Raw genomic sequence first — 12,607 nt, forward strand, 5'->3', positions numbered from 1 at the left:
CCTTGAGAGAGTTCCAGGGGGTCCCCAGCTAAATGATAGTTTGGAACCAATTGTACCCTTATGGGTCTGTAACTCTGAGAGTGTACAAATGGAACCAAATGGACCTGTACACTCTCAGAGTTAAATTAACATTGATTTTACTATTTAAATTGGACTGATATGCATGTCAAACTGGGGGTCCTTGAAATTAAACGGGTTGAGAATCACTGCTAGAGCCGTAGCTCTAGGTTTGGGAACCACTGGGATATATTTGACACAACACGCTCTCTCACTCTCAGCAGACACATATAACTATAGGTGTTTGAATTCTCTGACTGCTAATGTAAAGGCAATACAACATATAATTACTTCAAGGATAGTACTGTATAGCCTATTTGCAGAATGAATAATGAAGCGATATACATTCAGAATGAGTGTTCTTAAGACCGACCTACTGGCTGAGTCCACACCATATAGTCCCTGAGTACCTCATGTGACAAGATATCCTCATTTCCAGGTGAATGCAATTCATTTCCTGATAGGATGGCAGCCCAATAGTTTTATTGGAACAGCTGTTTTTCTATCCTACCAGGAAATTAATTGAATTCACCCATGGGAATTCTTGTCACATGAGGACATCCTGTCACAGGAGGTATACCAACAGTCAGACACGCCATGAGTCAGACACCCTCCCCAAATACTAAACCTAACCCTAACCTCACAGGAAGCCACGGGAGATTTTTTAACCCGCAGCACATATAAACTTTGTGCAAGTCGGGAGCCACGGATGATTTTTAACCCGCAGCATGGGTGATTTTTTTACCTGTGCCCGCAGCACAGATATATTTTTTTCTTTTATTGGTTTTTGAAGGGACAGACAGTAGGCTGACAGGAAACGGGAGAGAGATGGGGGAAGACATGCAGTAAAGGCCGTGTCGGGCTCGGGAGTCGAACCCGCGGCACACTGCGACTGGATTACCAGTCGGGTGCCCAGACGGTTACGCCACCGCCTGGGCCGGACTGTTGGTATGTCTAACCAATTTATGCACCTAACTGGAATTTCCCCCGTGGGATTAAAGGTATCCAAAAATCCCAATCCCCCCCAAAACTGAGTGACCCTGTGTCATGTATCCCTTGTAAAGGTATGGTCTTGACCTGTACTGTAAAATCAAAAATGTTATGACACAGGATACATTCAAATCAATGAGCCGCTGCTACAGGGCTCTCATTGCTACAACTACAAGTATAAAATGCGAAAGAAAACAGCACCATTGATTCGGTGATACCACATAGTTAATCTCAATTCATGACATTATTGAAAGGCACCAGTTTCAATATTGACTTTGAGTGCTGTCTAATATAGTGGGTCATGACCCGGGAGTCGAACCCGCGGCACACTGCCAGACTGGATTACCAGCCAAGGTGCCTGGACCATTGAGCCATGGCCCAGGCACGGGGATACATTTTGCCTACAAATCAAGATGCTCTTGACTACCACCATAGCGATCATGGCGGTCGTCAAGGCGATCTCGACTACCACCGTAGCGATCGCGTTTGTCATCAAGGCGATCACGACTACCACTATCACGACCACGACTATTATCAAGGCGATCACGACTACCACTATCACGACCACGACTATTATCAAGGCGATCACGACTACCACTATCACGACCTCCACGACTCTCATCGAGGCGATCGCGACTACCACCATAGCGATCGCGGTTGTCGTCGAGGCGATCGCGACTACCGCCATAGCGATCGGGTTTGTCATCGAGGCGATCGCGACTACCACCGGAGCGATCGGGTTTGTCATCGAGGCGATCGCGACTACCACCGGAGCGATCGCGATGATCGTCAAGGCGATCGCGACTGCCACTATCACGACAACGACTGTCATCGAGGCGATCGCGACTACCACCATAGCGATCTTGTCTCTTGTCCATATCGTAGGCTCGGCCATCATGGCTCTCTTTATTGCTAGTATAACTGTCTTGGTCATCCTCGTACTTGTGTTTGTCAGTTCCAACTTTGTAGCTGTAATCACTTTGGTGGGTGACACTTTTCTCCTCAAACTGCTCAGAGGGCTCTATGCGTGCCTTCATGTGGTTGTTTGACTTGTCATCCCAGTGCTGCTCTCCGTCTTCAGCAGAGGGTTTGTCATGGAACTCCACTGTTTCTGGTGAACTGAAGAACAAACATTGATCATTACAACCACATAAGCACACGCACGCACGCACGCACGCACATACGCACGCACACCAGAGCATATTTAAAAAAAAGAAAGAAACCCAAGACAGAGTCTAATGGAACGCCCTCCCTGTGCAATTTTTAGCTATAGCGAGTGCACTTTATTAACAAATTGTGTACATGGTGTGTGTCTGTCCTCTGCTGCAGCAAGTTAAAGCATTGTTAAAATGATGTAAGTGTATGCCGCGTATTTGGGTGTGGCGGATCCCAGGAAGTTTGATGAATTGAACATGGTGGACCCTCTTGTAAACAAGTGTAATGCTTAATTGGGTCGTCCACTCACAGTTAACAGTCTTTGTATTGAGTTTGTGCTTGAAATGTACTGTAATTCTGCAAACTGTTAATAAATATTTCAATCAATCAATCAAAAAACCATGCTTAGGTAAGTGTTAATGAGGATCCATAATAAAGTAAAGGGGTGCAACAAATTGTTAACCTCACGGCCGTTTTGAGGTGTGTGGGCCTACTCAGAGCCATCTAATAGAAGAGTTGCGATATTGAGGGGTTCAGAAAACAGCCCGGTCACGTGGTTCATGTACTCGCGCGAGCCCAGGCATAGACTCCAATGCATTCCGTAAACGTCCGGTTGTCCCTATGTGGAGCCTTTCGATTAGGGACAAACCAATAGTAGTCTATGTAGAAGAGCCGCCATTGGACTGGCCCCATGAAGTGAACAGAGTTTGCGTAACTCTGTCTTACTCCATGGCTCTGGGCCTACTATATGTCAGTGCTGGGCTGCTGGCCAGTGCAGTGTACATCTCACAGAGAAGATTGTGCATGTGCACTTATGCCTGTATTTTGGCCAGGTGCTGGACATCAAGGCATCAAGGCGACTCAGGCGAGGATCAAGGAGAGGATAAAAACATCCACAGATTGTTTTATATCTCCAGAGAACTTACTTTTAATGGCGCAATGTTTCAACCTTTCGTAATTCTATGTCTACTTTGTCATTCTATGTCACACAAAAGTAGCAAAAAATAGCTGATCTACAAGTTCAAAACATGTCGCAGTGCGATGCGTTTTGACCTGGTAAATCTGCTATTTTTGCTATTTTAACCTGCAGGCAGCATTAAGTGAAGGTGGGGAGTAGTGGAGACCACATGTGGCCCCCGGGCCGCCATGCAGTTGCCCATGTATGCTCTAGAGTAGACAGTGTGTCCAAAAAAACAAATACAGGCTACCCACAATAGATCCTCCTACATACATTTTTTAACGAAAATTAAATAATAATAATAATAATAATAATAACCGACATACATACCCTTCGGTATATTTTTCTTTTTCTTTCTTTCTCCGGCAACAACAAAAGAGGATAATTGCCAGGACAATGATACCGGCTAGGACTCCCACGACAATCCCTGCAGTGGCCCCAATGTTCATAGAGGCTGGATTGAAATGGGAAACATCAAAGTGCAGGGAAAATGATTACTGACGGTCAAATATCCAATACTATGTGGAGACACATGCTGGAACCTTTTACTTTGAAATGTTTTATAGTTTCTGAGTTCTTTAATTTAAACGCCCAATGCATTCTCAATGGCGAAAACACAAACTTTGGCACCACGTATTAAAAACATTTTTTTTTCAAAGACGTCCACAGATGTCTTGGGCTCTGCCCGTGCGGTAATACCAAAGACGTCCACAGACGTCTTGGGCAATTGATGTGTTTAACTAGGTATGTCTGCATTTCCTGTTCCCCTCAGAAAGAAGCTATAAGTCACGTTGAACACTCACAGGGTGTCACCGCCAGGGTGAAGTTGCTGCTGGCAGAGCCGATTCGATTTGTTGAGGCACAGATGTAGAATCCAGACGTCACCATTGATACATTGAAGAGAGACAGGACGCCATCCTCTACAACACGATGAAATTCAGTAACGTTAGTGTTGTACAGCAGGGGTTCTCAACGTTTTTGGCCGGGGACCCCCGGAAATGCTTTGGCAACGTCTCGGGACCCCCGCCCCGCCCCCTCCCGACCCCCAATATAAATTGACTGCTACAATAACCTTAAACCATTTTGGGCGGGAACCCCTTTTGGTGTTTTAAGCATTGTTATAATTTAGCTATTTAAAAATAGCAGATCTACAAGCTCATAGCACGCCACCGAGTGGCGCGCTACGAGCTTGTAGGTCTGCTATTTTTGAAAAATCGTGAAAATAAAATTTATATAATTTGGGGACCCCCTAAAATATTTTGGCGACCCCCCGAGGGGTCGCGACCCACGGGTTGAGAACCCCTGTTGTACAGTACAGTATATAAAATTAATGTTGGACTAGAAGGCAATAATAGTGAACAGTGTGGACAGTGCACACCAATGAAACAAGAAAATGAAGGTATCACTGTTCAGGTTTCATTTTTTACTAGACATAATAGATACCAAAAATAATGAATGGAATGCAAAACGTATCTTTATCTCCTTATTCCATATTCAAAACAGGGTTATGAGAAAGGAATCCACATAATGTGGTATACAGTTGGAGGCCATCGATATTGTCCTTTTCTTTTTGCTGAGGTTTGCGTTATCTGCGCAAAAGGACAGTTAACCCATTTTTGGCGGGAACCCCTTTTGGTGTTTTAAACATTATGTTATAATTTAGCTATTGAAAAATAGCAGATCTACAAGCTCATAGCGCGCCACCGAGTGGCGCGCTACAAGCTTGTAGGTCTGCTATTTTTGAAAAATCGTGAAAATATTTATTTCAGAAAACTGGAGGATTTAGAAGGATTTTTTAAAATTTTGAGGTCAGGCCTAAATGGGTCAAATGATAAGGGACAATATCGGTGGCACCCAACTGTATGTGGCTTTGGAGCATACATGAATGGTAGGACTTCCGGCCAGTGTTGATTTCGTCGACTAAAACTAAGACAAAAAATGTTCGTCGACTACCTTTTTCCACTGATGAAAACTAAATGGAAACTAAATAAAAACTACACTATGATGACTAAAACTAAAACTAAATATACTGACTATTTCGTCAACAAATAAAAACTAGACACTTAATACACTTTTCGGCCAGTTATAGCGCCACCATGAGGCTGAGTTGAAAATGTTCACGTGGCATTTCTTCCTCGGCCTAGTTGGAATGTGCGTGCACAATTTCTGGGGAATCACACGATGTGTTCATGATTTGCAGCATTTTGTTTGAAACTGAGCACTCCTGCGAACTTTGGAAGCCAATCTTAGCCAATCAGGATGGAGTCTGAGAAATCTGAAAGACCCATTTAGTTGAATGGCTCTAGAGAAACTGTGTACCAATTTGCGTGATGTTTGGACAAAATCTCTAGGTGTACTGTCCAAAAACCTGTTTTGCACAAAGCGGCCTCCTGGTGGCGCTATAACAGGCCGTTCTGGAAATTTTGGGGCAGAGGTTCATCGTTGGCATCCAGGGAGTGTGTGTGCAAAATTTGGCATCGACTGGGTTAACGGTGCCGGAGATTAGCTGTTCACAGACGGACGGACGGACGGACGGACGGACACACGGACACATGGACACATGGACGGACGGACGGAGTGCAAAACATACTCTCTCCCCATGCCTTCGGCCTGGTGGAGACAATAAGTCATTTTACAGTTGGTTGCATGCTGAAAATAGCAGATCTACAAGCTCACAATGCTTCGCGTGCATGCATAGAAGGAAGCATGAGGTCAGTCCGCTGCCCCCCCCAGGTTGGCAGAGGAAGTGTAGCGCCCACGATTACATTAGATAATTGACACTGGGTGAAGAAAAATGGGTGCAAAATCGTGGGATAAAAATTATATATAAAAAAAAAGGATTCACATTTCACACTGATAAAAAAGCAAATGAAATGAAACAAAAACACGTATGGATCAAATACATACTCTCAGTAGTCCTTGGTGGAAATTCTCGGGGGATGTTTTGGACATTGTAGCTCTGCCAGGCATACGTGGGTGGAGGAAATCCGTTCTCAGACTTACAGGTGATGCTAATGTTGTTCCCATACACTGCAGTGCCTTGCAAGGTGCATAGGGGCTTAGAGGGAGTCTCTGGAATAAAACAAATGTCCACATGGCTGTTGTTATATGCATCTACAATTTCTGTACAGTATACTTCCTTCTATTGCAAAATCATCATTGTAGAGTACACAATACATTCTGCAGTGTTCATGTATCCATTTGTAACTCAAATGTAGAGTAAGTGGTTTTGTAGGATACACTGTGAGTGTATACAGAAACAAATGGAACTTTATGGGTCATTTTGGTTTAATTTGTATGCTAGGGGTGTGCCAATATATTGATATCGTGATATATAGCGATACTTCCTCCCGCGATATTGTATCGTCCTCCCAATATTGATTGGTTAGTACTAGTAGTGGGCTACCCATTGTTGTAGACCAGGGGTGGGCAACTTTGACGATGGAGAGGGCCACTATATTTCCACACTCACTCCCTAGGGCCATATATTACTGTCGTAGCAAAAATAGCCGATCTACAAGCTCAAAACGCGTCGCGCTGCGACGCGTTTTGAGCTTGTAGATCGACAATTTTTGCTATATTCAAAATTTTTGCTATTTTTGAATTGGAATCCTGAACATTAACATTTTTATGTCATTTCAAATGCCTTTAATTGTACTTGCGTTGAGCATTGAGCTACTAATTTAGACTGAAGTAATTACAGTGAGTCATGTTTTGCATGTCGTAGAATTGTAAACAGCTGAAACCAATAATATATCAGTATTCTGACATTAACCTGAGGGCCACATTAAGTGAAGGTGGGGGCCGCATGTGGCCCCCGGGCCGCCAGTTGCCCACCCCTGTTGTAGACAGACAAGTTGTGGACAAAGTTGCAAAGTTGCAGTCGGTGTTTTACTGTTTGGAGGAGGCAAGATTCATGTACTGTCTGTCTGTACTTATTGGCCAGTTTGTGACACAAAACATCTTGTAAGATTTTGGAAGAAATACGTAATTCTACATTTTTGCCTTTTATGGTTATTTTTTCAGTTCAGTTACAGATATTGTGATATATCGTTGATGAAATCTCTTGCAATATATTGAATATCGCAATTTATCTAATATTGTGATATTATCCGCTCTCAAAGGGCACAAATCGGACGGCTGGAATTCGAAACTGTCCCCCGTAAAATCTGAATCCCCCCCACCCCTTTTTCCCCTCACTGTATATGTTTTCTTTTCCCTTTTTACCTCCTTTATGATGATTTCCTGTTTTTTGGCTAAATAGAGCGTCGCAGTCCCGCCCCCTCGAGAGACCCGGAAAAGAAATCCCCATTCATTTTCCTATTTCCTAAGTATTTATTTAAAGACGTTTACGCCGCGGACAAAGCCAACTCTTGTCGTGACAAATCATGACAACAAACACAATTTTTCGGGCTGAACAAATAATTAGAAAAAAGAACACTTTTTTTGTTGTTTTTCTTCTTTGTAATTATTTGTTTGGTCCAAAATATTGTGTTTTTATAAGGTCTTAAATAAATATAAATAAATAAATACGTTTTCAAATGTCTATGGGAAAAATGCATTGGGAACTATTTCCTGGGCCTGGCGTCATCATGAAAGGGGGCGGGACTGCGACGCTCTATAGAAGTGTATATTTGTATGTCTCTAAATGTTATGATGAATTGAACAAGGTGGCCACCCTCTTGTAAACAAGTGTAACGCTTTATGGTGTCGTCCACTCACAGTTGACAGTTTTTGTATTGAGTTGTGCTTGAAATGTACTGTAATTATGCAAACTGTTAATAAATACTTCAATCAATCAATCAATCATTATCGAGGGGCTAATATCGCCACAGATATCGTATCGTGAGGTACCCATATCGTCCCACCCCTATAGAGGGTATGCGCATGCTTAAAGTGAATGGCACATCGAGTGGCAAATCGAGTGGCAAAGCAACAGGCAAAGTGAGTTTAACATGGTTTAATGTTGTTTAATGCAATCAGATATGACTTTTCTGTGTGGATGTATGGGCTGTCAAGGCCAGAAAGTAGTTTTTTGCCACTCAGTAGGCGTTCCTGCATTAACTTCCTGGTTTGATGATGATGTCACACGCATACTCTCTATTGTATAGCCTACCAGGAATTACCGGAAAGAAAATAGTACTGGTGTGTCACAAAATGTGGGAGAATGTAAAGCAGCATGCATTATGTGGCAATGATAAATTCTCACCCAGAACCAAAAGGGATGTGGTGGCGGCTGTTGTTCCCTCGTCATCATTTGGGATCGTGACACTGCACTGGTAAATTTGGCTGTCCTCCTGATTGACGTCAGTTATTTGGAGGGTGCTTTCCCGTTGGGCAATGTCAGTGGACAGGATTGCTCTGCCTTCATACTTAGGACCAATGTCTATGTGGCCATTGGAAAAGTAGGTGGCCACAGGTGTCTACAGAAATATAGATGAAAAACATTTGACAAAAAACACCACTCACGACTCATCAGCATCACATAAAGAAAAACAGTATCCTGGTGCTAATCATGATGCTAGGTGTATACTTCTCTATACTCTTAAAGGACCACTTCACTTTTTCAACCTATCTTCATATAATAGGTCCTCACTAATAATCATGATAAAATGGCGCAATTTTTTTCTACTCAGTCTGTGTCTCATAGGAGGGATGTGGGCAGTTCAAAGTTCCACAAGTGACATCCTCGATGGGGAATCCAAGCTAATAGAAACTGCAGGCTTTCTAGTTTTTTGTAAAAAATCTTGTTTAAAAAATAATAATCTGCCTAACGATGATGCCACTGGTGAGACACAGACTGAGTAGAAAAAAATTGTGCCATTTTATCATGATTATTAGTGAGGACCTATTATATGAAGATAGTTTGAAAAGTTGTGAAGTGGTCCTATAATATTGCATAATCAGATTTTCAAATCTTTGTTCTTTTAAATAAACTTGTAGGCTACTAAAGTCAGGGCTGCTAGTGCCAACACTCCTGGATCCTGCAGCCAGGTACTCCTGCATTTCGACCACATCTCCTGGATTTGGTATAAAAGTCCCAAAATTCTTACATTGCTTCAGTCATCAAATCAATTTCTGTAGGCATACGTTTTGCGTTTTAATGACTGAAACTGTACCCATCATTTTCCAATGCTAGTAAAGCAAGCTGATAAAAGTATCAAACTCCCAAAATTCACCAGTACACAGGAAATTACATCTACTCTGTTAAAAGGTTGCTGGGGTAGGACGCCCAGAACCCCCCACCCCCCAAAAAAGAATCTCCTGGATTGTCACAGTCCAATGTTGGAAGCCCTGACTAAAGTGCTAATTAAATATGCAAATCACACACATGTCCACTATTAATAATATGTCCTATATTGCATAGAAGCAGAATATCTACACCTTGACTTGGAAGTTGTTGGTAAAGTTGTAGCCTACTCCTTTAAATAATGGAATGACCCTATCTGCTGCATTCATTATTCCCCATATACGGTTACAAACTTATAATAATTTGAAAATCACATTACACAATATTGGCACAACCGTTGTATTTTACATAAATCTTAGTGAATAGATATAAATTCGCAATAGATTTCATGATATTATTATTGCTCTGTGACTTCATTGTGAAATATATATTGAAAAATCTGCTTAATAACAAATGTGTACACTCTGGCATTATGGACTTACCACTGGTTGATTGTTGCCATGTAGGATTTCCCAGTTGAGGACTAAAAAAGTGACGTCTGGGTTGGCGGGGATAAATGTACATGTCATGGTGATGGCACCTCCTTTTGCAACCTCATATTCTTTGTTGGCGATTGAAACTTGTAAGGCCCTGGAACAGGGCAGAGCTGAAAGGAAAGAAATGCAAATACAAATATATTGAATTGCTGTCTTAATTACAGCCTGTGCCTTCATCTGTTCAAGGCTGGACTGTTGCAGCATTCTCTTCATCAAGTTAGGTGGTATAAGAACCTATACAGAGTGTATCCAGAAATCAGAGTGACAAAACAGGCCTACACGCCTTCTGCACACACACTGCACTGACTTCCTGTCTCTGTTGAATTAAAAACCATCCTCGTGGTGAAACAGTACATCCATCATGGACCTGAACCCCCTATCTGAAGCATCTCCTCGTCCTCCAAACCATTGCACCACAAGATCCAACAACTACATCAGAACCCCCAAAACAATGCCCTGAACTGTGGGGTTCTGACTTTCTGATCGGATGAAAGTTCTCTTTGGAACACCCTTCCTGGCCACCTGAAATCACCAAAGACCATATATAGTCTTTGGTGCTTCTTCCCACTCCTACTTCTGCTTCTTGTCAATCTTTTATTTATTTTTTTGTTACACTCTGAGATTTACTGTTGGTGAAAAGTGTTAAAAATGTATATATTATTACTGTTATTATTATTACTGGATACATTCATTCCTTTTTAATGAGAAAATCTAACAAACTGTCTTACCTATACGTTTGAATCAGACAACCGCAATGGTCTGTCTTCCATTTTGGTCAGTGGCAATAGGTAAAGGATTATTCATTAACCAGAGTGACTATAAGGAAAAGGTGTGTGTGGTATCCCTTTTCAGAAATGAGAAGAAATGTAAACCTACCTGTGAGTATCAGAAGAAGATTTCTAAAACTATCCCACCTTTCTTTTGTCATTTCTGGTACAGTATGATAATTAAGATCCAACAATTAAAAAGTACAATCCACACGTATGGTCCCAGAATCGGTCTGTATAACCTTCACGTTTGACTTGTAGGTGTGGTGGAGTCCCCCCACCCTGTCCAGATCAAAAATTAACAGCCGTAGGTCACATGCTGTCAGGCGAGCCAATCGTTGGGCTTATACAACTTTGATAAGGCGCACCTTTAGTACTGAATGGTGATAAGACAGGAAATATTACTCACATGACTAGAATATCCTAATTTATTAGTCTATGACTTAGTTTCAGTTAAATGGAACAATATGAAACAAAACCTAAACAAAACAAACTTTGTTGGATGTTTTATTGCACTCATTTGACCATGCAGGCACATTTGTTTTACTGTGTTGCTTATATTTGTTGTTATGTTTAACATTTCCTGCAGGTTGCAGTATTGGTCTTAAAATTGAGCCAAATGTGCCAGTTAGTTACGCATGAGGAACTGCTTTAGTGCTTGCTTAGTATCCTGGTCTTCCAAAATATTCCAACATAAAAAGATAATAAATATGATTGTAACATATAAAAAAGCAACAGTTTTCTCAGTGCTTCAACATATAATTACCCACAATTATCCTTTTTCTTGGATCTTATATTAATGTATAATTAATCTCCTATATAACTATCATCTCCTGCTAAAGACATACTCTGCTCCTTTAGAGATAATTTACAGAAATATCTAATTTATACATGTGTAATAGAGTGTGTACAAATGTCACTCAGAGATAAATGAACACTGAGGAATTTACTGAGGAATTTACACACACACACACACACACACACACACACACACACACACACACACACACACACACACACACACACACACACACACACACACACACACACACACACACACACACACACACACACACACACACACACACACACACACAGGCCTGGGCCAATATACAGCTATGGTGCGAGTTGCGACTGTGTTGTGATCTTGTAGATCTGCTATTTTCGCTGAATGTTTGCCCCACATGGTCATCTAAAAGCATTCAGTGTTGGATGTAACACGAGAGACATGACAGAATTGATACATACCAGTTAATCTATCTAACTAATTTAGAGATACTGATGAATATTTAGCCATTTGATATTGCTATTATGTTTTAATAGTTGTAATCTCTTCATTACATTTAATCTTCAAGATATTCACAGCTATTTACAGTTTGGAATTATGACTGTCTTGATGAAAATGTCACATATATTTATATAAATATATTGTCATGTGTCAAACTGCTTTCACTGTTTCCTCAAATAAACTGCCAAAACAGATAAGATCATGACAGATATTTACATTTTTCACAACATAATTATATTCATGACGTGAGTTATACTTGGTTGATATGGGGTTGTTTGTCTTATAGTAGCATTGTCTTTATGCATATTGTATTGTAGGCTGCTATTTTATTTCATGTAACGCCCTATATGCCTATCTTCCAACATAACAAAATTAATAAGAATAAGAAAACAGCACGCTACCTAAAACAGATCCTAATCTGTAGGATAAAACATAATATCTTATAATATATTCATAGCCTATTGTATCCTATCCTACAGATATAATACAGCCCATATGCAAACCTGGGTGAAAGGGGTCCTTGTCTGAACTTTTTCAACCTCCTGGACTCACTTTTAAGTATTCAGGCAGGATAATGTACTTATAGGCCTATTTAAACAACAAGCCTGCATATCTTATATCCCTGACCAGAGTTTAAAACCAAAATCACTCACTCAATCACTGGAC

General features: G+C 41.2%; 1 protein-coding gene across 1 annotated transcript; it reads right to left on the reverse strand.

The window, feature by feature from the left end:
• Positions 1-1,448: 1,448 nt before the first annotated feature.
• LOC306935596 (uncharacterized protein) lies at positions 1,449-9,166 on the reverse strand (the record flags this gene model as incomplete). The annotated part of the gene is made up of 5 exons (XM_079518693.1): positions 1,449-2,166; positions 3,951-4,080; positions 6,068-6,232; positions 8,370-8,583; positions 9,134-9,166. 5 exons carry the CDS (start codon positions 9,164-9,166, stop codon positions 1,449-1,451), a joined length of 1,260 nt encoding a protein of 419 aa, XP_079374819.1.
• Positions 9,167-12,607: the final 3,441 nt, after the last annotated feature.

The sequence above is a fragment of the Electrona antarctica genome (genome assembly GCF_951216825.1).
Source record: "Electrona antarctica genome assembly, chromosome: 13".
NCBI lineage: Eukaryota > Metazoa > Chordata > Actinopteri > Myctophiformes > Myctophidae > Electrona > Electrona antarctica.